Source organism: Bufo bufo, chromosome 3 (genome assembly GCF_905171765.1).
Source record: "Bufo bufo chromosome 3, aBufBuf1.1, whole genome shotgun sequence".
Lineage (NCBI taxonomy): Eukaryota > Metazoa > Chordata > Amphibia > Anura > Bufonidae > Bufo > Bufo bufo.
The window spans coordinates 672,434,470-672,461,257 of record NC_053391.1 but is presented as its reverse complement, the minus strand read 5'-3'; the positions used below and the strand labels follow the sequence as shown (position 1 = coordinate 672,461,257).

Here is a 26,788-nt window from a genome sequence, read left to right as displayed (position 1 = left end):
TTAAAAACCAATGTGAACAGAACCTTTTGAATTATCTTTGTCCAAGGGGCCTATCCTTATACACTCAGCACTGATTAGACAGTATCAGACTGTGTAGGGACTCGCCCTCAATTGGTAACACCCAGTTGTCAATGTCTTCATGAATTTTAGGAGTAGTAACAGAGGAACGACACAATGTTGGGTTCTAAGAATTGTTATATTATGGCCAGGAGAGGTGACAGGTGCTCTTTGCTACAGGGGTGCCATTCAAACCTTGACGCCTTATGGTGATTTTTTTATGTCCCTCTAAGGGACATTTTTTGTAGGCCTATAGAGCTGGTATGGTCGGTAATGAGTAACCGCTCATTAGCTCGATGTACAATTATCATTTCTATAAGGGGATGAATGATCGTTATTGCGATCGTTCTTCCCCATAGTTAATTTTTTTGGGACAGCTCAGGACATGTGATTACCTGCCAAGTGGGTGTTTGCGGGCATGTGCTAGCTGTTAGTCGAGCAGGTACTCTGAGCTAGGTGGTCCCAACAACCCAGGACTAAAGGCCCTTCACACTGGATGGTGATCATTAATGTTGAGCGAACTTTTTGGACTTCGATTCGAATTTCAGGGAAAATTTGATTCGCCGTGAAGTTGAATTTCCTCGTGCTTCGTAGTAGCGAATCGATTTTTCCTTAAATGTTGTAAAAAAAACTGAAAGCATAGTTACCTCATCCATTTACTTGCAATGGGCTGACCGCCACCATCTTGCTTGAAGATCTGTCACGAAATCCTGTAGTAATTTGTCACTAAGCAAATTTTTTAGTAAAATTTGTCGAAGCAGCCAAATCGAATTTTGGAATACTTTGCTCATCACTAGTGATCATGAATGAAAGTTCGTAGGACTGTTCGTCTCGCCGATCATTGCGATGTGGATCAGCCCATCAAAAGAGCAAACAGATGTTTGTCGTCTGACAATATGCAGGCAGCAATGTGCTGCCGATAATAATGGGAACGATCGGCCTCACGCAGACTTGGTTCGCATCTGCGACAAAAACTAGCTGTCGGCCAGGCCAAAAGCCGTTGCACGCAATTTTTTTTTGTTCAGCTGAATCCCAGCATTTTTGCCGGAAAGCGTCTAGATCACCGCCAGACCTCATTACAGTCAGAGCGGATCCAGCAGGGTGAACTACAGATTTCGGCAATGCAGAATCCAGCGAAATCCGTCAGGCTTAGGCTACTTTCACACTCGCGTTTTGGGCGGATCCGTTTGTATTATCTGTAACATAGCTAAGACGGATCCGTCATGAACTCCATTGAAAGTAAATGGGAGACTGATCCGTTTTCTATTCTGCCAGATTGTGTCAGAGAAAACGGATCCATCCTCCTTGACTTACATTGTGTGCTAGGACGGATCCGTTTGGCTCAGTTTCGTCAAGCGGACAGCAAAGAGCTGCAAGCAACTAATCTGTTTTGGACCACTTGTGAGAGCCCTGAACGGATCTCACAAACGGAAAGCCAAAACGCGAGTGTGAAAGTAGCCTTACTCTCTATGTGGATGGAGCCTTATTTGGCTGTCCGTTCAGGCAGGTATTTGCCTGTGTGAAAGGTCCTTCAATGAGTGCCCTCTGTAAACAACCCCTGTTGAGTGTCCCACACCTAAATCGGAGCTCTACAGTTGTATAAGGCGACTCATGTTTGTTTTAGAGACTGAAACCTATCTGTAAACTGTTTATTACAAGGCAGAAGAGCAGTAATGGAGCCAGGGTGATGGGTGATAAAGGGCTCCCTCCCGCTATCTTATTTATGGCTTTCACTACTTGGGCTAATAGTCCTTGGCTTTAAAAGTGTTATCAATGTCAAGAGACTCTCATGAGTCTGGATAATGTCGATGGGGCCTCCTGACATCTCACATGTTACACATCCAAATTCCCTTCTAAAGTGCTGAAACTGTGCGATACAGTGTAACTCTACGTTTCCCTATACATCCATATGGAAATCCACCGGTTGATCCGGTAGCTTATGGGCTAACGCTTTCAAGTGCTCGGTTCCCAGAAAAGTACATCTTGTAATCTGCAGAGGAGTAGGCCGCTGATTTATAGAATGTGAGCGAGACATTAACCATTAGCAGCCAACTATCACTTGTGTCAAAACACTCAAACATTGACAACTACCACACCAGCGTTAACTTCACACATTGGTGGTACATGCACTTAGACGGCTCAAAGGTTATATTTAGATGGAACTGCCAGGAACTTGCATAGATGATGTCTGGCTAGAGTACTGACCCGCTTCTCAAAGGTGAGACAGTGTTTAAAGCAGAGATAGTATAGGCTTTAGGAGCCAATAAGACCACTTCAGCGTCCGATTTTACTTTTTTTATGGTCCAAAGCTAGGATTTTCTTCACCTAGGCCAGAATTTCAGTTTGATATCAAGCCTGAGGCAGAGTGGCCTATTGGCGTCCCATTGGTACCCAGTACCTGCGTGCCCCATACATCCCTTCCCAGTAAGAGGAATCTCTACTGACATCAAAACTTTGGTTCGAGTACTGTAGCATATTTCTAGTCACGTTGGGACTTTTCCAGCTCAGGTTTAGTTACTGTAGAACAGAAGACTGGAAATTCATTTTCATTGAAAGCCCTTTGAAAGAAGATTTCACAAGTTTACCACTCTGCTTAATGGATGGCAAGGGCATAGTGAGCCCTTTAAGTTATGGAGAATGACATCATTTGCTTCCATATGAGTGGGGTAGTTATTGCCACAGACACAAAAACATTGGCTAGAAGATGAAAGAAGTGCCCCAAGGGTCAAGAAAATCCATCACCCCAGCAATGGTCATGAGCACCCATTTAATCTTGGACAGCCATCTTCCCAGCATTAAAATGGAGGACAGAACTAGCGTTTTGCTCTTGAGGTGAGTTTACATAAATCAGCATCAAGAAGGTAAGGCCTGTTTTGGATTTTGATTTTGTTATGAGGACCTTTCTTCTATGTCTCCTCTGCCTTGGCTTCCAGGTCTCTAAAAATTTTAATATTTTGGGAGGCAACTAAATCACTAAATTGCAGCTCAAACTGTAGGTTTTCTTAGCAAACATTTTGATATGTCCAGCCTTAGTGAAAGTATGGACAAAAACTGAACATTCACTTTTTGAGAAGGAAGTTATTTATCTGGAACATGTCATACAGAGGTAAACTTTTACTCGCCATACTAATTGAGGACAACAGGTATATATACAGTAACAGCCCATATGGTCATGAAGACTAGATCTACCTGGAGGACCTCTTTAGGGTCTACCTTGATCTATCTTTATTCATCTACCTGGAGGAACCCTAGCATAGTGTCCACTTTCTATAGACACCAACACAGGCAAGGTAGAGAGGAACTTTTAATGGTCATGACACCCATCTCCCCAACAAGGGAAGGGAGGAGTGGACTAGTGTGGAGGTGGTATAATTCTGCACCATGAATATTGCACCTAGCAAGGGAGAGAGGAACTGATCCAATGGGGATTCTTTCCTTCTCCCTAATGAGGCAAGTAAGAAGTGAATTAGCACCTAGTTCTTGAGTGTAGTAGGATGAATCTACACCAAGGAAAAGGCCTTGTTTTGAACTTTGAACTTTTTCACCCTTGACTTTCAGGTTAGGTTGTCTTAATCTGCTCATTTGTTGAATGTGTGCGGAATGGTCAGATCATGACAACAACTTCTGGATGAAACATTCCAGAAGAAGTAGGTCTAGGATCTCGGGAATCCATTAAGCTTGATTCTGACTTTGCCTACCTATTGAATTCTTCTGAACTTCTCACCAAACCATGGAAGAGTGAACTATGGGTTCGATGGGACTTCTGTGCGCCGCTTACCCATAATTACTGTGCTCCAAGTACTACACCATAGCTTCATTGTAAGGCCTCATCCATAAGTGATAGTTGTCTTTGACCTGACTCTATTAAACCATGTACCACTCCGAGCTAGGTCATCCAGGCTTGTTCTAACAGTACTTTATAAGGTTATAACCTTTTTGCCCCACCAATGGTCCCCGACACCCTCGAAACTGTGGGTAAGCATATAGCCCTATGCACAGACTCCACTCTGCTGCATCAGTAATCATTTTATTATTGGTCCTGCCGCACTGTAATGAACAGAATGAATGTGCGTAGGCTTGAACAGAGCCTGCAGGTACGTTCTGAGCTTTAGAGGTACACAGTGCATTCACTGACCAGCCTGCCCGTTAAATAGTTTATTATTACGTTACAGCCTCTATTAAGGGCTTTTATTACCTCCCGGTTTTCCTGTCTGCTGAGTTACCTCATTATTGAGAACACACTTTGATTCTCATCTGGCAGCGCGTTTCGGAGTCTCATTCTAGATACTAATTAAGCCTTTAAGAGTGTCAGGCTGCCAGGAGCGGCGTCAATGATTTATGGAGCTGCTGTACACGCAGAAAACCATTGTTTGCATGTTACATACACACAGTCCTCGCTCTACAGGCGCATCAACGGTTTCATTCTGGCCGCGCTTTAAAGCTTGTCACGGTTTCGCACTTTGGCACGTGGTGGAACGAGGAATAATCTCTTCCATATTGAGTCCATTTATCAGCTCAGAGGCGTAACTTGTGAATCTTGGACACCAATGCAAAATCTGTAACAAGGCGCCTCGCCTACCAAACAGGGCCGGCTTTAAGGGGGAGACCTGTTCAACCAAGGGTTGTGACCGCTACAATTAGATTAGAAAGCGCCATTCATTCCATGGTGCTGTACATCAAGAGGGGAATATACATAATATAAAAATGCAATAAACAAGAAACTATAAACAGACAGGTACAGGGGGGAGAGGACCCTGCCCACAAGAGCTTACAATCTACAAGGGAAGGAGGAGGAGGACACAGTAAGTGAGGATAAACACTGCTTATCTGGATGCATGGAGTTATTATTTGAGTGCGGTGGTGGAATTAGTGTTTGAATATTGTATGGTATTATTTAAACACTTTATGATAGTATTGTTTGAGAACTATGACGGTATGAGCATTCTATGGAGGCATTATTTCAGCACCATATGATCTTATTATATAAGCCTTGTATGGTGGTATTACTTGAGCACTATATGAACGTAATATATGAGCACTGTATGGTGATGTTATGTGAGCGCTGGGGCAGTATTATTGCTTTAATATTGTATGATGGTATTAGTTGAGCAGAGTCAGAGAATTAGGATTTGGCCAATGTATAGCACTGTTATATGGACTCCATACTGTATAGGATTGTATTAGGCATTTCATTTAACACTGGGGTCATCTTTATGTGGCAGAGGGGCTTATTTACTCCTTTAGACCTCTTGCACATGACCGTATGGCTTTTTCTGTATTTTGCAGTCCGTTTTAAACAGATCAGTTTTTTTGTTTCCGTTCCATTTTGCCGTTCCGTGCTTCCGTTTGTGATCCGGATCAATAACGGAAGCATACAATAATGTTTAAACAGGAAGTACATAAAAAAAATTGGGTTGGGCATAACATTTTCAATAGATGGTTCCTCAAAAATGGAACGGATACGGAAGACATACGGATGCATTCCGTTTTTTTTTGCGGAACCATTGACTTGAATGGAGACACGGAACGTGATTTGCGGGCAATAATAGGATATGTTCTATACGGAAACGGAATGCATACGGAGTAATTTCCGTTGTTTTTGCGGACCCATTGAAGTGAATGGTTCCACATATGGACCAAAAACGGAACGGAAATGGAAAAAAAAACTTTTGTGTGCAAGAGGCCTTAGGTTGCACCAGTGCTTGGATATAATCGCTATTTCTGCAACCCCTACTCAGCTCTTCTGTGTCAGATTTTAAAGAGAAATAGAGAAAGTGAGAGAAAGAGAGAGAGAAAGTGAGAAAGAAATAGAGATCAAGAAAGAGAGTGAGAAAGTGAGAGAGTGAGAGAGCGAGAAAGTGAGAAAATAAGAGTGTCTAGTATACTACTCTGGGTTTCTGGGCAATATATATGTGTGAGAGAAAAAAATATTTTGGGTCATTTAGCAAACTGGTGTAAAGTAGAACTGGCTTAGTTGCCCATAGCTACCAATCAGATTACCCCTTTCATTTTCCAAAGGCGCTGTCAAAAATGAAAGGTGGAATCTGATTGGTTGCTATGGGCAACTAAGCCAGTTCTACTTTACACCAGTCTGATAAATGACCCCAATTGTTATGCAGAATTTACTTGTATCAGGACACCTGAAATACAAAGTTTCTTATTCTGGACTGATCCCTGAGGTGTTTCCCCCAGTGTTTACAGTGCTGAGCAGCTCCGTGTGGGAGGGACCTCAGCGCTGCTGTCAGCTCCTCTGCTGGTGGATCGTTATTAAACTTGGCTGAAGAGAATGCTTCAAGGACTGGCGATTTTAAGGGGAAAAGTGACAAAAGTTTGCAGCACCTGATATGTCCAAGGGAAGAAAAAAAATAATAACCCGGCAAACCATGAGCTCACGCGTTCTAGATTACTCAGATGTCGGCAATAAAACAAACCAGGCCATTGTGTAATAAGTATACATCCACATACTTTCAGCGACTCTCACAGCTTGAAGCCATTACATGGTAAACACACGGCACAGGAATTTATTGAACTTATGGAACTGGTTAATGCCTCGAAAAAATACACAATCCCAACATGTGTTCGAAACAGTTTGGGAAACGGCCCCGCTCCGGGCCACATGATTGTTATAAGAGGAGACGACTTTGCTGAACATGTAAATCTCCTGGATGGAAGTATCACGTTTCCTTCCCCTCCCGCTGTCATGAATTTGTACACCAACTCTATTTTTATTCCCAATCCGCTTTACTGCTCGCCCATAAACGTCCTACGGCAGCCGCAGATCACACCACGGGCACGGAGACCCAATGTATGATGTACGGCCGCGCTCATAAAGGAGGATCAGATACAACGTCCCAATACACTGGCTCGTAAATCCAGAAAGTTATAGAATAATCCACTGACAAGTCGTATGGCGGCAGTCTACAGTCAAGTTGTCGCAGTCCCGCCTACTTTTCTTGGCTACTGCTATAGTATTTTAAAAAAAAAAGTTAATAAAAATTAATACAGTACAGACCAAAAGTTTGGACACACCTTCTCATTCAAAGAGTTTTCTTTATTTTCATGACTATGAAAATTGTAGATTCACACTGAAGGCATCAAAACTATGAATTAACACATGTGGAATTATATACATAACAAACTAGTGTTAAACAACTGAAAATATGTCATATTCTAGGTTCTTCAAAGTAGCCACCTTTTGCTTTGATTACTGCTTTGCACACTCTTGGCATTCTCTTGATGAGCTTCAAGAGGTAGACCCCTGAAATGGTTTTCACTTCACAGGTGTGCCCTGTCAGGTTTAATAAGTGGGATTTCTTGCCTTATAAATGGGGTTGGGACCATCAGTTGCGTTGAGGAGAAGTCAGGTGGATACACAGCTGATAGTCCTACTGAATAGACGGTTAGAATTTGTATTATGGCAAGAAAAAAGCAGCTAAGTAAAGAAAAACGAGTGGCCATCATTACTTTAAGAAATGAAGGTCAGTCAGTCAGCCGAAAAATTGGGAAAACTTAGAAAGTAAGGGCTATTTGACCATGAAGGAGAGTGATGGGGTGCTGCGCCAGATGACCTGGCCTCCACAGTCACCAGACCTGAACCCAATCAAGATGGTTTGGGGTGAGCTGGACCGCAGAGTGAAGGCAAAAGGGCCAACAAGTGCTAAGCATCTCTGGGAACTCCTTCAAGACTGTTGGAAGACTATTTCAGGGGACTACCTCTTGAAGCTCATCAAGAGAATGCCAAGAGTGTGCAAAGCAGTAATCAAAGCAAAAGGTGGCTACTTTGAAGAACCTAGAATATGACATATTTTCAGTTGTTTCACACTTGTTTGTTATGTATATAATTCCACATGTGTTAATTCATAGTTTTGATGCCTTCATAGTCATGAAAATAAAGAAAACTCTTTGAATGAAATGGTGTGTCCAAACTTTTGGTCTGTACTGTATGTATGTACTTGGTACAAGAAGCTTACAATCTAATATTGTGTACATATTTATAGGATTATTTTAAGAGTAAAATATTGATGTCTTCAGGATAGATCATCAGTATCCGATCAGTGGAAGTCAGACTTTTGGCAGCCCCCCAATGTCCTGTTTGAACAGTCCGGGGGCGCGCCTGCGAGTACTGCGGCCTCTTCTTAGGCCAGTGACATGTCACGTTGATCGGTCACGTGGCCTATGTGCAGCTCAGTGCCACTCAAGGGAATGGGATTTTACTGCAATACCAAGTACAGCCACTATGCAATTTATGGCACTGTGCTAGGTTTGCTTTAAGGAGGGTAATAGAAGTTGGACCCCCACAATCAGATATTGTTGACCTATCCTGAGGATAGGCCATAAATATCAAAATCCTGGACTTCCCCTTAAAAAAAAAAACTGTATTCAGATATCCTATTGATAACGGGCTACCCCATTAAAATCCCTCAGTGTGCGGATCGGTTGCAAAGAGCATCTCTCGCTCTGGAGGACCCATCCTCTCCTGCATTACATAGACAGCCCATTAGTTTGTATGGACACTGTGTAATGCTTTGTTTATCCTGTAGTGGCGCTGCAGGGAAATTGAACATGAGATCACCACATATTTCTGCTAATCCTTGGGGATACCAGCACCCTATGATCAACTTACCATTGGGGGCACCCTCCTAATAAAGATGGAGAACACCTTCATTTGATGGCACTGGGGGCAAAGATTCAGTCCGCTGCCCTCGCCGTGTATCTAAATAGCCTTGTTGGTGCCACCACTGGCATCCCGGGTACATGCTGCACCCTCTTCAGCTGTATTTAGATTGAATATTTGGTTCTGTGCCACACCCCAGCGGATCTCGACGCATATTTGACCACCAGGGGCAGGGACGAGCAATGTGCATGTGGATTAACCCCTTACTTTCTGTAATGTAATGGAAGTGAAGGTCTCCGTTTTAGCGGGACCTGTGGGGGTTTGCTAATGGAGCCGCCGTGCGATTTTCTATTTTATCAACCACGTGAGGTGATACGGTTCTTAGAAGAAGGGGAAACGCACACGCAGAAAGGGAAGTTACAGTGAGACGAGAAGTCTGACTATGCATATCTCCAGGGTCAGAGCCTGAAACTTTTCAGAAATCAGATACCGTAAAAATAGAGCAAGACTGGTGTTAACGACATTTGTGGGCAGGTTAGAAACATGAGCCCTGTGTGACTGTGCGCAGACCCAGCGTGACCCCGCTGCAGACAGGCACGAGCAAAGTGCAAAAAAAAGGGGGTTCACGTTTTACTGTTCTGAAGCTCCAGTTTCTCCAGTAAAAAGAACATTTACATACAGTATGGGAGGAACAGAGGGGGTTAATGCTGCCCGCTAAGTACGCGGTGTATGGGGACATCTAGTGGTGCTATTGGGCATTGCAGAGGGAACAGATTTATCAAGGTTCTCCAGTTCATGGAGATGTTCAGGCTAGGTTCACACTGAGAATTTATTGCAACGGTTATGACGCAGATTATGCATGAAAAACTCATGCAGAACTTCCCCAATGGGGAATCCGCATGGTAAATCATACAGGGGTTTTCCCTCACCTGCACTTTTTAAAAAACCAGACCACGGAACGAAGAATTGTCCTGTCTATTCTTGACGTGGATTCTGCATCCAGAATTTAGTTAAAAATGGCCAGAAATGAAAATCCTCCAGAAAAAAAAATAAAACACATTGAAAAAAAACTGATGCACATTCTGCATCATTTTTTTTTTTTTCAGTTCTGAAAATGCTCCCTGTAAACCTAGCCTCACACCGCGGTTTATGCCGCCGGAATTTTGCCAACAGACTCCACACCAAAATTCAGGCATCGGCCAAGTGGTGTCCGCATCCCATTGTTTTCAAAATGTCCCTTCTTGGCGCAGTGTTCGGACAGACGCCGCTTGAAGCCGGAGTTTAGCGCTGTTCAATGGAGCTTAGCCGGGATCGGGTCTGCAACCACCAAAGTGAAACGCTGCAGCAGGTAGCACAGCTTCACCCGCCGCGTGAATGTAGCTTAAGGGTTTCAAGTAGAGATGAGCAAAGTTTTGAAAAATTTGATTTGGCAACTTTGCAGAAGTTTGACAAGAGATTCGGTTTGTTACGAATTAGTTCGTCATGAATCGCTGCGTTAAAACCCCATTCAGCCGATCAATCAATGGGATTGTTTTTTAACGGCCGCTTAGACAGAAATGCACCCACCTAATGGCCGTTAAAAACGGTAGTACGCTAGTGCAATATGGCTTTTTGGGGTTTAAAAAAAAAATCACTCACCTCATCAACTTGCTCGCGCAGATGCAGACCGCTCCTCTCTTGATTGAAAAAGACCTGGAAAAGGATCTGTGCTGAGCGCGATGACGTCACTGCGCCCTCCCAATGTGATCACGTGGTGATGTCATCAGTGGGACAACTCCAGCCGCTATTTTAGGAAAATTCAAAAATTCGGACCAAATGCCACTTCGGATGCTTTGCTTCACTCAACACTAGTTTCAAGCTATGTATACACGGACTGCTCATCCACAGGCTCAGATCCCACATCCAGTATCAAAATACAGTAGATAATAATGCTCTATATTTCTGTGTTACCTCAAGCTATAAGCAGTGCGTTATACGTAAAGTGGAGCAGCTGAGACTTGGGTGCAGTGTACCTGACACCACAGTGACATGAGACAGACCATTCATCCTAATACCTGGCTATGTGATCCCTGGGGGCCAATCCATCACGCCGGTTAGAAGCCAAATAGGGGAACACTCGGCACAGTTTGACACAAAGTTGCAGCTTTATGGGTAGTTTAAAAAGTAACTAAACTTTTCTTTCTTTTTGTAAAATGTTCCAGGCGCCCTGAAAACCATTTTTCTAATATTCTTTATTAACGAATTTTGCCTTTTTACTAAAGAAATTTGCACCTAAAGCCCTGATTTCTACAGTGCTTTAAATTCACTATGGGGGTCATTTATTAAGAAATATATACGCGTATTTAAGGCGCAGATTTTTTCGCATTTTTCTACACCAGTTTAAACTACAGCAGCAAGGGAGCTGGCTTAGTTTAAACCATGTCGCATGGCCAGTGGAACCAAGCGCCAAAGATTTGTAGAGGCCTGCGCCTCTACATACCCTTGGCTCATCCGCCGTCAGCGTATAAATCGCCGGTCTTAATAAATGATCCCCTAAATATGTCAATCACTGACTTCTCAGCGTGTACAGAGTATGGATTCCTTGCACTGTAACAATGGAGCCTGCAGTGAACCGTGTACGGGCAGAAGCGCACATAGCTGCTGCTGCCACCTGTGCCCGCTCCACTCAGCTAGTCCTACATGGGCTATGCCAGGATTAGCTAAGTTTAGTTACTCTTTAGGCTAAATGCACACGATTAGGATTGCGTGCAGATTTTCCGCGCGGATTTGCGTCCAGAAAATCCGCACTGTAGGTCATGTACATTGTATTCTATGAGAATTTGAAATTCTCAGTGCACCCGATGCAGATTTTTTTCCGCGCTGATTTTTTCCTGACCGGCTTTTTTCATTCACTTAGTAAAATCCGCATGCAGAAAATCTGCACGCAAATCCGTGGATTGACCGCACAGATTTGCCTGCGAACACCTGCGGATTTCAGTGCGGATGCTCCGCACATGAATCCTGAACGTGTACATGTACCCTAAAAGGGCATCTGTCAGCAGTTTTGTACCTATGACACTGGCTGACCTGTTACATGTGCGCTTGGCAGCTGAAGGCATCTATGTTGGTCTCATGTTCATATTTGCCCGCATTGCTGGAAAATGTGATGTTTTAACTTATGCCAATGATCCTCTAGGAGCAACGGGGGCGTTGCTATTACACCTAGAGGCTTAGCTCTCTCTGCAACTGTCACGCCCTCTGCACTCTGATTGGCCGGACCAGGTGTGATGACTTTCATTGACAGGGCCAAGCATGATAAAGTACAGACGGCACGACAGTTGCAGAGAGAGCAGAGCCTCTAGGTGCAACGGCAACGTACTCGGTATCAATTGAGCATTTTTTTATTCTCTCAATGGATATTAGATAAAAAATTAGGCAACTTTTCAACAAGTCTTTATTAAAAACATCCTCCCATGTTGGGGCAGATTTATCATAGCCCGTCGTTGTGTGGTCAGTCTTCAGTCTGTTCAGTCTTCTTCTACACCAGAAAATAGGCAGAGAAAAAGATAAATGTGGCGGGGCCACTGGCCCCCTTCTCAAGAAAGTAGCGAGGCCAGCGTAATGGCACTCACACAAATATTTTTGCGCAAGTGCCGTTCAAAAAGTCACAAACTTGCGGTTTGCAACTTTTTAACGCCACATTTAAATGATTAATTTGGCCTATTGCGTCTACAGCTCCTGTGCAGGATATCCATCTCCATAATAACAGACACCACAAAAAACTCTGTGTAGTCAGACCCTATGATCAGACCCGATTCCATCGGTCTTCTACGTCTGGCTAACCTGCTACTAAACATATGTCAGCACAAAGTAGGGGAATAAAAGATGAGACTGTAACCTGCGGGATTACTCTGCCTTGGAGATGCATAGTCTGCACAGGAGCCGAAGAGACAAAACATGAGGACATTTTTAACTTAGACCTTTTCCAAAGTTGCTTAATGTTTTTTTAATTTAAGATATAATGGGACAATTAGAAATGGTATCAGAGATGGACATAGCCTTTACATTCATCACCCAACACCTGGGCTGGCATAGGTTCCCTATCACCGTGGCTCCAATGTCCCTGACTGACCTGAACGGCTCATAACCCATTTGGGTTCTGTGTTTACAGCGAGGTTAGTTCCCGTGGGACACTGTTACAGTTCTATAGCAGTAAATGTACAATTGTGAGCAATGGTAGGTAAAGCATGGTATAATGAGGGTGATACAATATGTAATATAATGCAACTTTATTATAGTTCTCTGTATATCGTTTTCACACTTTGAATTTATCTGATTGTATTTATGGTCTGAAATTTTTGCTGAAATATCCCGGTTACTATTGCAGGTGCAAAGATGGACTCCAAGGGTTTGCCTTTTCAGCACTGAAGTAAGTAGAACTGATAGTAAATATATACCGTCAGCATCATCATTGCACATCATTTATGCAGTATTTAACCAGAGAAATAATTTAAAAATTAGCTTGATACGGAAACCATTCAAGAATTTTCATCTCCCTCTTTCCAGAATTAATTTTTTATCGCGATTTGATGGAAATCTTAATTTATAGTTGGATGAATAGAGTTTCTCACAACTCCACCATCCAGATATATCTTCAGCATGGTCAATGGAACAGATGGGCATTGTAGGGTTAAGTGGTGGATGTTCTCATTTTTCACCCCCTGCTGGAACAATGGCTTCTTTTGCTTTTGCACTTCCTGTTGCCACTTATGGTTTGTGCTTATGCCTTTCTTCTTCATCCTACTCCTCTTGTCTCTGTGTCAAGATCATTGGCTTTGTTCTTGGACTTCACTGCCATTTCTCTGATTAGCTTTGTCTCCTCAGACTTGGCTTTGGTTTCCCTGTAGATGTTGTGTGGTCACCAGAGGCCCTGCTCACACCTACCAAAAAGAGAAATTTACGCCATTTTGATTTTCTAAAGTTTTGGTGACTTAAATACTTCAATGAAGTTTAATCCTGCAAAGACTTTCCAGATCTAAGTCTTGAGTCTAGGTTTAGTTAGATTCAAAGAAGGCAAATCTGGGCAGGTGTCATGCTTTAAAGCCCATCCTAAAAATATAAATAAAATCTCAATGCTAAAAATGCAACTGAATAAATTTATAGCGGTTATTAGCTAGTTGGTTACATTTGACAGACAGCACCTCTCATCAAAGATGTACTTACCATAGATGCAGCCCATGCATGAAAGAGGAGACCAAGTTTTGGGTTGTGCTGTCCCATTGACTGTTGGGTGGCAAAACCATTGGTTGGACTCTTCTCTCTAAAAGAACTGAAAGGTACAACAATTGAGCCAAAGGCGATGGATGGGAAACTTAGGCCCTTCTGTTCTTGGTGGCAAAATGTGGGCACTACCTATAGACCAAGTTAGGATTGTAACTAAGGTGGCCATACACATGAGATACCTGACTGCAAACATGTGAGGCAGACAGCTATCTCTCCCCACTCTCCCATACACATGCATGTTTTCCCCGGCTGAGCGTATATGTGTTCTGAATGGGGAGAAGGTATTGCGTTACCTTCCCAAGAATAAAAGGATTGGCATATTGAATCCAACATTACGATCTTTATCTCCCCTGCCTTTGGAGTAGAGTTGGGAGGACCTCATACTCATTATATGGTTGGCTAATTGGTGGGTTCAGCTGATACTTCTAATGTGCATCGCCAGCTTTAAAAATCTGTGACAATAAAACATTCTGCAATTTATAATAAATATACTGCTTTCGCCCTGTTACCCGATTCCCATGTTGATCACGTCACCCTGTCCATTCTGCAAACTCTCTACTTCTGCCGATGTCACAACCACAGAGCTGCAACTGCATGTTCCGGCCCTCTAGGACCATGGGAATGACCCCTTCACAGAGTCAGTGCTTGTGCAATGAGCAACCCCCTTCATTGGAGCTTGGGAGTAGTCTGGGCCATTGCTCATCAGATCGCTCCAGAGCTCTGTTGGGGGAGGATGCTCATTGCCTAAGTGCCGTCCCTACAAGGGGGATTCTGTCGTACAGTGCAGTGGTAATGGATCGGTGGAATGCCTACAGAATGACGATTCAGGTTAGGTGCGGAGAGGCTGCTCTCACAGAGGCTGGAAGATACAGTCGCAATTCTATGGATGTGCCGTTGGTGGAAGCTGGGTATTTGCAGAGTGGATGTGGTCAGGTGACATGGGAAAAGCCAAAACGGTAATTATTGTAAATGACAGAATGTCTTATTACCACAATTGTAGTTGATTGAGAGCAACTTGTTTAATCCTGGAAACCCCTTTAAGCCTCAATACTTATCTTCCTTGACTCATTGGTCCATTGGGAACACCCTCTTATCTCAGATTTTGCCTCCTTCTCCCCTAATACCCCCTGCTATTGATAGTCTGGCCTAGAAGACCAGGTGGTGTTCATTCTTTCGTCAAGGGCATGGCAACTTGCTATGACTCTTCCACGTTCTACAGCTATAACTGAAATTATTAATGTTTTATTCGGGTTGCTACAAACACTGCCAGCAATTACTGCTTTATTTTGGATCCACAGTTTCCATGACTTAAGTTTAACAGAGAAATAGTTCAAGATTTAGAATCAACTTCATGTTAATCTGTAGAGCCTTCCAAGGAGTCATAGGCAGTCTGGCGCTGGAAAGAGATTACTCCTGTAAATCATATCCTTAGTGAATAGTTTCCATGAAATATTTGTCCTGGCTTCCGCTGAGTCTTCCACTTCGACCCAAATAAGTTCTTTATCATAAAATTGTAATGTTTTTGCTGTAAACTCACAGTCAATCAATCAATGCCACGTTAATTCCAATATGTCTAGGTCTGGCTCCGCTGGTAAACCTTAGTAGTCATTTCTGTAAGGTAACTGTGGACCATAGACTTTACAGAACATCTCAAGGCATTCATATAAATGGTTTCAGGATGGTCCTATTGACATATTTCTCGTCATTGGCATTGTTATGCTTAAGTTATATATTGATGATTATATACTTTAAAGAATGGCTTCTCAAAAATGATCTTCCCTGGAACTCACCAGCTATAGCATGGTGACACCTAGGCCTCACTTTCTACAGTGTCCTTAGTACCAGTCACAGTGTACAAGTATCAACCATAAAGCCTCCCAGATCAGCTGCAGTATCTCAAGTAACAGCCATAGGATTGACTACAGTGTCCCCAACACATAATCAGCCACAGTTTCCACAGGGTTGGTCACAGAGCCTTTAGTACCAGCCATATTGCCCCAGACACATTCTCAGAACTCACAAGATTGACTGCAGAGTCCCCTGTCCCAGCTACAGTGCTTCCCGTAAAGCCCCATTGACGATAAAACTGGCCACAGAGCCCCTAATTCTAGCTGCAGTGCCTCCAGTGGAGCCCCAGTGCCCTTAAGATCGGCTGCAGATCAAGTGCTAGCTGCAGTGCCTCCAGTGGAGCCCCAGTTCCTGTAGGATCGGCCTCATAGCCTCCAGTGCTAGCTACAGAGCCCCTAATTCTAGCTGCAGTGCCTCCAGTGGAGCCCCAGTTCCTGTAGGATCGGCCTCATAGCCTCCAGTGCTAGCTACAGAGCCCCCAATTCTAGCGGAAGCATAGAGCCTCCAGTTCTGCAGCACCTCTAGTAAATGTTCAGTGCCCATGTGATTGGCCACATGATTGAACGCAGTACCCCCACCCCAGGGGCCTCCAGTAAAAGCCACAATGCCTCTAGTAACAGCCATGGTGCCCACATGATTGGTCACATTGTCCTGAGACCAAGGACACCCACAGAACCGCCAGCTGCAGTATCACCAGTAGCAGCCACAGTGCTGCAAGGGTACACAGAACTTTACCATCCACTGGATGTTCTCTTTTTAAGGTTCAAAACATTTTTAGAAAAAGTTTTGTGGCTGTTAAAAAAGTTGAATTTTTGGTTAATTAAAAAGCCAAAAAATACATGGAATATCCCAAGAGATCATGTAAAGAGATTAGATATATATATAAAAAAAAAAAAAAATCTGCAAAATCAGTGACTTCTGGCACCTGAACCCGTGGGTTGTGTCTGGTATTGCACCTCAAACCCATTCACTTTGATGGAGCGGAGCTGCAGTACCAGCCATAATCCTTGGACAGGCACAGAGCTGTTTTTTGGACAAGAGCAGCCATACAGTATTTCTCATCAAGGGGGTAATATCATTTGTTGGAACACATTGTGGAGGTACTGGTACTTTTATGTACATATTTATTAATATTTTTTTAACAGATTCATTGTGGGAAAGGAAGAAATTCCAGCTCATACACTGTTGCCTGAGACCTTGTATGCCAAATCCGGGAAGAAGACCAAGGAACGGACGGAAACATCTCGGCGGATTAATATATTTTCTCTAACAAAGAACCTTATGGACTCAATGTACGTAAATGCAGATCTTTGGTGGAGGGGTGGTAATTTTTATTTTTTTTTATTTTTTTTTTGTTAAACATGCTCTGTCACCTTAACCGTGAGAAACTATTGTAGAAATGGAAAAACCACGCACCAGCCAAAATTCTCTCCGTAAATCATGTAAGTGCATCAGACTTAAGAGTAATATGTCAGGAATCCACGATTTGAGGGATGAGGGTAAGTGTTGTGCAACATGTTCAGAAGAGTGTGCGAGCCATGTAAATTTCTTCTTTAAGTGGTTCAAGATGTTTTTGATTGCGGTAAATTTTTGGATCGTTACAAAATTTAACAATCCATATTTGAGCAATGACCTGGTGTCCCTGTGTATAAATGGTAGCTTATAGTGAGTCAGAAATGGACTCTATGTGCTTTGTATACATAGGCAGAGCTTTTAACCTGGATGACCTGCTTTCAGTGTATTGGCATGTATTTATTCTAAATGGGTATAGCTTAAAGGGTATGTCCATCTTGTAACATCATTAACACCAGATGCTGCATTTTAGAGGCTGCAGTGGTAACGTGTGGCTGTCCGCTGCTTTCCTCATGCTGAGCGTTAGAAAACCAAGGCGCACTGATTGCCACACTGTCTTCTTTGTTAAAATGGGTTGTCTTCATGAGGCAATACCTCTTAAAGGGGTTGTTCAGGATTTATTTTTTATTATTCCCTCTGCCCAGTAGTAGTGGTAGAGATATCTATACTTGCCAGCTCCCAGCTAATCTGTTTTGGCTCTGTGGCTCCTGGGGTGTCTTCCGGTCCTCGTCTGCCAGTTTCCACATGGATAGGGTCACATACGCCGCTGCAGCCGATGACTGGCCTCAGCGGTGACGTATTCCAGAGCGCCACGTGGCCCAGCAGTGAAAAGCTGCCTGGGCACACATCACCGATGAGGTCAATCGTTGGCTGCAGTGGCGCACATGACCTCTGTCTGTGTGAAAGTTGACAGTCGGGGACCAGAAGTGCAGTGAAGACAGTCCATAAGGCATGAAGATGGAAAGGAGTGGCGGAGAGCAGGTAAATATAGATTTCTTCACAGGTATCACTGAGGGTGGGGGAAAATGATAACCCCTTTAAGTTTTTTATATATGACTGAGACAGCCCCATTCTACAATAATAGTCTGGCGCAGTTTAGAAAGTAATATATCTAGTGGTCTAGCAAGTAACAATATCCCTGCAGGTCCAGTGGTTTAGCAAGTAATATTCCTAGTGGTCTAGCAGTTAATTATCTCTGGTGGTCCACTGGTTTAATGAGTAATATACCTAAAATAGTATATCAGTTAAATACAACCCTAGTGGTTTAGTAAGTAACATATCTAGTGCTCCAACAAATTACTTTATCCCTGGTACTCCAGTGGTTTAGTAAATAATATTTCTAATGGTCTAACAAATTTTGAGATGAGCGAATCAAGGCTGATGAAGTGGAATTTAATCCGAATTTCAGGAATTATTAGATTCGCATCGAATTCGAATTTCCTCACACTTCATGGTAACGAATCACATTTATTCCTAAAATGGCTGCTGCACGTGTGAGGACATGGAGCAAGGAACTCTGGGAACGAGGGATCACCCACAATGCCATGCATGCAGCCAATCAGCAGCCAGCCAGCCCTGGGATGTCACAGCCGTATAAATAGCCTCAGTCATCTTGGATTCAGCCATTTTCCAGTGTACTTAGTGCAGGGACAGAGACGTCAGCAGGCGCTAGGGACAGTGCTAGGAAAGACTTGAAAACTTATATTTTGCTCAATAGAAGTTCAGGGAAAGTGCATTAGAAGTGCATTGTTATTGGGGTCTTATTAGCCCTTGTGCTGTGCAGTTATATGTTCTAAAGCCTTTTTTTGGCGTGTAGTAGCGGAGAAAAATAAAAAGGGCTTATTAGCCGTTGTGTGGTGAAGTAAGAAATGAAAGCCCTATTTGGCGTGTATTAGTGGCAAAAAAAGGTATTATTTGCCGTTCACAGCCGCAGTTATATGTTCTAAAGCCTTTTTTTTTATGTGTAATAGTGGGGGGGGGAGGGGCTTATTAGCTGTTGTGTGGTGAAGTGAGAAAATTAAAGCCCTTTTTGGTGTGTATTAGGGGGAAAAAAAATATTATTTGCCGTTCAGTGGTGAAGTTCTATACAGCCATTTACGGGGTTTATTAATAGGATAGATACGTACATACTATTAGCCTTTCTCAGGTGAATTGTGATTGTTATATTTATTTTTTTGGGGTATATTAATAGGAAAAGGAATATGTCTTATTAGCCGGTCTGCAGTGAACCGACATTGTTATACAGCCATTGTTGGGGTGTATTAATGGTAAAAATAAGTACGTGTTATTAGCCGTTCTGCGGTGAATTTACATTGTCATTCAGTGGTGAATTTTTTTTTTTGCGATACAGCCTTTTTTGGGAAAAATGGTCGGTGAATGTAGACTTTCTTCTGTAGGGACTGAGTAATTGCGTCGATTAGCCATTCAGTGGTAAAATTTGTTTGTGATACAGCCTTTTTTGGGAAAATTGGTCGGTACCTGTAACAATATATGTCCTTTATGGCCCACTAGATAAATGTGGTTCCTGCCCAGCCACACCAGCAACTTGGCCATGTGACACCGCTTCCGCCTCCACGTTCTCAGACCGTTGGTCCTGCGATAATGTCCGCCTCTGCCTCCTCATCCTCCACCGTGTCCTCAGCCTCCACTGCAGGGACAATTCACAGTGCTCCTCCAGCTTACCACATGTGCAGGGCACGGCGGTGTCACGCTGTTCTACACCTTGTTTGCCTGGGCGAATGGAGTCACACACGGGAGGAACTGTTCCGTGTCTTTCAAGAAATCAAATCCTGGCTTTCTCCGACAACTCAAAATCGGAACCATGGTGACTGACAAGGGGAAGAACATTGTGTTGGCACTGCGTCAAGGAGGGCTGAGCCATGCGCCCTGCATGGCGCATGTGTTCAATCTGGTTGTAAAGCGGTTCGTGAAGTCTTTCACCCATCTGCAAGACATCCTAAAAATGGCCAGGAAACTTTGCATGCACTTCAGCCACTCGTACACCACAAAGCACACTCTCCTTGAGCTGCAGCGGCAGAACGGCATCCCCAAACATAGGCTGATATGCGACATTTCCACCCAATGGAATTTCACCCTCCATATGTTGGACCAACTATATGAACAGAGAAAGGCCATAAACAATTTCTTGATGATCCAAGCAGACAGAAGTACTCTCCTGTGTAACTTCGATGCTAGCCAGTGGCAGCTCATGCGTGACACCTGCCGTTTGCTTGTGCCCTTTGAGGAGGCCATGTTATTTGTCAGTCGCCAGGACTACGGGATGAACAACGTCATTCCACTGATTCATTAGAAATGTAGCAGGTTCACACTAGGGTGCAAATACAGGATACTTGTAGTAACTATGAATAAATTCTTCTTTATTGAATGGTGCTCATCAGATAAAACAACACGTTTCGGGGATACTCAGGTCCCCTTTATCAGGTTAAGAGACTTGATGTTAACATAATACATATTGCAGGTATTTATACATAAAAAAAAACACCAGGGGAAACACATGGGGGCAGCCCTAGCGGAGTGGCACCATCCCCCAGGTGTTTCCTCATTTTCATATTTGGGTGCAAGCATTTGGTACTTCAAAAGCATGAATACAATAAAATGTTGGGTTAGTGTATCCTTCGTCTCCTTATTTATATATTAAGGGGGTCAAAAAGATAAATAGAAATGGATTTCAAATAAGCAGGAAGTTTGGGTTGCTTGGATCACGTGATCGCAAATCCAGCAATCACGTGACCCTTTGTCATGGTGCAAGGACGCTTTTAGTGTACGCCTAATTACATATACTTCGATGGTCTGAATCCTCCAGACTGAAAACAGCTGCACATAGGGGTGATAGTACATCTTTGACGACCAATTAAAGAAGCATGGATTACATCACAAACAGATTGGAGCAACGGGAACGTTTGATCAGCCAGTGCACTAGAAAAAACATTGTTGAGTTTGTTTAATAAGCTGGAGAAACTGATGGTGGATGAAATCCAACATCATTTAGACGCAACTTTTCTTGACATTTATCTTCAAGAGAAAATTGTTCCACGTGGCCTCAGGCTACGTTTTGAGAACTCATTCAAAAAGGACTCTGATTTTTGTAAGGACTGGGACCCTTATATGTTGGACTGTGCTAGGGGGCTAATGATAAGACTCGTAGAGAAAAGAAGAGCCCTATGTTTAAACCTTAGTAATAAAATACAGGAATGTTATATAGAACTCTCAAAGTATAGATCATGTGTAGCCTTTATGAAATTTGACCGCATGATAACCACCAGAATATTGTCATATGAAAAAGAGGTTCTTCAGAAAAAGAGTAACAAACTAGCAAGTGATGGATTAGATTTTGCTACCAATAATATCAAATATTGGCTAAAAACTGAACAACTAAGCGCTAATGAAGCAATTTCAAACGACACCTCTGGACAAACTATGTCAGTTTCATTACCCCACCATACACAAATTTCGAACCAACCACCACTACTCATAACAAACCTGACAAATACAAAAAAGTTGGTCATGTGTATGTTAATAGCAATAGATCTAGGAATTCTCAAGAACAACCACTTCAAAGAATACAAAAAAGACACCAACATCAGAAATCCAAATGTGGTTAGTCTTGACACATCCGTACTCATCATACGAATGTCAGCACTAACCAGACACCTGGCAGGTTGTGCCCCAGTGAATTTACCACCAACACAGTTTTCCATATACCCGAATTCTCCATCAAAACCCACACCTACCTCCCCGGTTCCGTCTATAACATCAGATCTGGAAGCAGACTCATTCGTAACAATACATAACCACACCCCTCCTTCGGATTCCCATTATTCCAGCCTACCAGATCATGTGGACCAGACCCCTCCAATGGTTTCTGATCAGAATTTAGTTAGACACGCACATTCCTGTAAGGTAAATCCGAACCTGGAGGACACCAATATAGGCAACAATTGTTCAGGACATTACCCGATAGCAGGGACATCTACATCCTTTTCTTTTTTAGCCCTACCCCCGGTGATCACTCCAACTGCAATATATCCAATCATAAAAAGTCCCAACACCACAACCATTACAAGTTATTTCCAACCCTAAGGACGAAAACCAGAAAAAATATAGAAGAGGATGTAGGGGCAGTAGAAACAAAAACAAAAGAAAACAGTAAATATCACCAGTGAGACAGACTCTCCAACGCTTCAAACCTCAGGTATTTTCATTCTTTCTACTTACACACTTACAAAGAGCGAAATTTCTTTGCTAACAAAAGGCCTATCATTCTGCCCTACATCCAAAATAAACGAGTTTGATCTTGGACCTTAATAATTTTGTTAAAAACCAAACCATAAAAAGACATTTTAATATCCAGGAACACTCTACAAAGGAAACACATACGCCACTGTCAAATGACAAAGATCAACATCCCCCAATCAGTTTGTCATCTGGCCTAAAGCCAGCTTCCAATTTTTACCCTATACATCATAAAGGTAATTTTATTGATACCTTCTATGCCGTTATATCAGACGAGTTCCGCCAAATAAATCTAGATTCTGTCCCAAAACATAACCTAAAACCATACGAAAAAGCAGCCCTAAAAAAACTACAAAATAATAAAGATATAATTATCCGCAATCCGGACAAAGGGGGCTGGATTGTTATACAGAACAGGGATGATTATATCAAAGAAGCATTAAGGATCCTTTCCGACACTAAATATTATACACCTCTCAAAGATGACCGTTCCCAACAGGATAGAGAGGAGTTTCAACTATTAATAAAATCAGCAGATCAGATTTTAGACAAAATAGAGAAGAAATATATATTGGTTACGGACTCCACCCTAAACACTTTTCATCATCTTCCCAAGATACATAAGAATCTTGACAATCCCTCCGGGTAGACCAATGATTTCCGGGGTACTATCACTTACTCGAAATCTATCCCATTACATCGACATCTTTTTACAAAAATATGTAATAAATTTGAAATCCTATATTAAAGAATCCACCTCCCTTATAATGGAACTAAAAAGTATAAAATGGGAAGATTCCTATCATTGGCTGACTTTGGATGTGTCAGCCCTATATTCTAATATATCACATGAGCTCGGGATTAAATGTGTATCAGATTTTCTGATTAAAGACCAGTCAATGCCAATACAACAGAAAGAGTTTATTATCAAAGGAATCAAATTCATATTCACACACAACACATTTCAATTTCGGGATCAGATTTCCAGACGCGTACGGGGTACCGCTATGGGCACTAGATTTGCGCAAAGTTTTACCAATCTGTTCATGGGTATGTTCGAGGAAACTTTATATATATCAAACTAACTTCTGGACTGATAATATCATCTTTAAAAAATATATTGATGATTTAATTATCATTTGGAGAGGGGAGAGCACCACCATAGAAGAATTCATCACACATCTTAATAACTACAAGTGGGGAGTGTCGTTCACGGGGTCCCACCATAAAACCAGAACAGAATATCTGGACTTAGAAATATTTACCCAGGGGAATGAAATCCTGACTCGGACCTTGTTAAAAAAAAAGTAGATAGTAACAGCTATCTTGATTTTAAAAGTACCCACTATAAAAAATGGAAACACAGCATTCCGTATAGTCCGTTTAAGAGGATTAGACGAAACTGTACCCTAGAGAGGGACTTTGAACCACAAAGCAAGATCCTATCCTCTAGGTTCAGTGAAAAGCGGTACCCCAGGCAAATTGTTGCTGAAGCGAATAAACGAGCATCTGAACTTACACAATCAGAATGCTTGCTGCCCAAATCCAAACCCACTATCAAAGAGAGCAGTTATTCTTTGAATTTCATTACAACCTATAACCAAAACCATTACCTGATCAAATCTGTCCTAAATAAACATTGGCATCTCTTTAAAAAAAAAAAGACCCCGTTCTGAGCTAAATTATTCCGAGAGCACCCCATCTCACCTACAGAATGGCACGTATCCTTAAAAATATCCTAGCCCCCAGTAAATTAAAAAACTCTGTCACTACAAACGAGCATACTGCTATTACTCAAAAACAAGGCAGCAAAAGATGTGGACAACCCAGATGCTTATGTTGTGAAACCATTTGCCCAAAAACTTTTTTCAAAAACAAAAGAGATGGAAAATCTTTTCAAATACTTGGCACCCTGGACTGTAATTCCACACATGTGATCTACGGTATGTTATAGAATCCGTGGGGCGTAGTATACAAACTCTATGGAATAGATTAAATAAACACAGGTCAACATAAAAAAGACATTTCAAAAACACAGTGTGTCAAGACATGCCGCAAATTGTCACGGGGGAGCTTTTAAGAATCCACAATGTATAAGACGTCGTGAGATGTACTGGATTTATAAACTAAATACTCTTACTCCATATGGGTTAAATGAGGCGTTCGAAATCAGTCATTGAACCCTCTTAAACCACATCTTTTACATACAACCACTATTTATTTATTATTTTATTTTTATATAGTTTTTTTTTCCTCTCTCATTTTTTATATAATTGACCATGCGATAACTTTTATTATTCAGAGTATATATTTCACCAACCATGCAATAACCTCTATGTGCCTAGAATATTTATATTTTACCTTCAATATTCACTGTTCCAATCATGATTTACTATGAGATTACTACTTCATAATAGCATTCATTTCATTTTATCTTTTTTTGTGGATATATCAACCTCACTTTTTTTGTTTTTGTTTATATTTATATTCATGTTGCATAAATTCCTTTAGTTTATATAATATATGTTTTTTATATATGTTTTTATCACATTTCAGTTCCTCCCTTTCTTTCATCCCTATATGTGGAAATTTTAGGGTTATATCAATAGTCTCCCAGAAGACAACCTCTATTACTACATCCACATCTAAGCATTCAATCGCCAAGCTGCCCGCATGTGTTTCGTCTGGCGTTTTTTTTATGTATAAATACCTGCAATATGTATTATGTTAACATCAAGTCTCTTAACCTGATGAAGGGGAACTGAGTATACCCGAAACGCGTTGTTTTATCTGATGAGCACCATTCAATAAAGAAGAATTTGTTCATCTTTACTATAAGTGTCCTGGCCGGTGTATTTGCACCCTAGTGTGATCCTGCTACATTTATACTAAATTACCTTTGGAGAGATTGGGCTTCTCCTCCTGAAGATTTGGACACTACGGCTGTATACCCGGTGACTGGATATTTATTTGCCACAAACTTGGAATAGTGTTGTGCCTATCTCTAGCACAACCATTTAAGGTGAGCCTCCATTTTTGTTTTATCAACCAGCCTAATAATCTGGAACATACTACCCTATGGTGCGCTTTGTTTGATATGCTTTCTAGCTATTGTACGCCTAATTACATATAATTCCACTGATTCATATCCTGAAAAAGATGCTGGTAAATCTGGCTGGTCAGGGGACTGGAGACGTGGCGCCTACATCTCACGGCCACATGAGCCCTGTGGGGGCTGAACTGGAGGAGGACATTGGAGCACAAGCAATGTGTAGCGAAATGGGTGGTTTTTCTACATAGGAGAAGGAGGAGCAGCCGGAGGAGCAAGAGGGAGATGAGGAAGACTAGGCTGATGACCCAGGCACACCGTGGCAGTATGCAGTAGAGATGGAGGCACAGAGTCCCTCCGAGTCACTTGTGCAAATAGCCCGATGCATGCTCACTTGCTTGCGTAGTGACGGCCGAATTGTCACCATTCGCCAGAGGGATGACTACTGGCTCTCCACCATGTTAGACCCTTGCTACTGGTCCAAAATGGGGGCCTTTTTTACACCCGCTAAGAGGAAGGACAAGCTGAACTACTATAGAGACATCCTATGTAGTCATTTGGCCGCTACCTATCTGCACCATCATCCATCCTCTCACGGGGGGGGGGGGGGGGGGGCAGGAGCAGTACCAGCTCCATCAGCAGCAGCCTGAGTCTAGAGTCGCTGATGAGCAGCTTTTTTTTTTACCCGCATAGTGAAAAAACTACTCACCAACAGCTAGACATAAAGCATAACCTGAACCAGCAGGTGGTGGCATACTTGGAGTGCACCATGCGACCCATCATCGTAGATCCGCTGGACTACTGGGCAGCCAAACTGGATTTGTGGCCACAAGTGTCCGAGTTTGCCCTTGGAAAGCTGTCCTTTCCGGCTAGTAGTGTGGCATCAGAGTGGGTGTTTAGTGCGGCGGGGGTAATAGTAACCCCAAGGAGAACTCGTCCAAAATGTGGAGAGACTGACCTTTGTCAAGATGAATCAGGTGTGAATCAGCCAGGATTTCCACCCACCAATGCCTGATGCATCAGATTAGATCATCCATGCTGCTTCACCCAAACCTTGACAAAAGAGACCGGTTTCTTCTGGCTACCTGCCTCAGATACTATTCTGATGCTGCCACCCGCCTGATGACACACATCTGATGCCAAGTGCTCCTTCTTACACCCACCATCGTCAGCGGGTACTGGTATTGCCACCCACCTCCCCACTCTGTCACCGGGTCACTCTGTGGTCTCCTCATGGTGCTGCTGCCGCCACCTCTACACTCTGTTATTGTGCCACCCTGTGGCCTCCTCATGCTGCTGCTGCTACCTCAACAGTATGTCACCTTGCCACTCTGTGGCCTCCTCATGCTGCT

The 26,788-nt window shown here is 42.6% G+C and overlaps 1 protein-coding gene across 1 annotated transcript in view; it reads left to right on the top strand.

Moving 5' to 3' along the window:
- TMEM135 (transmembrane protein 135) overlaps positions 1-26,788 on the top strand; it is a 355,301-nt gene that overhangs the window by 306,526 nt on the left and 21,987 nt on the right. The window contains exons 7-8 of the mRNA XM_040426365.1: positions 13,038-13,079; positions 16,927-17,073. Coding sequence (XP_040282299.1) covers positions 13,038-13,079; positions 16,927-17,073 — 189 coding nt within the window. The remainder of the gene's footprint in view (positions 1-13,037; positions 13,080-16,926; positions 17,074-26,788) is intronic.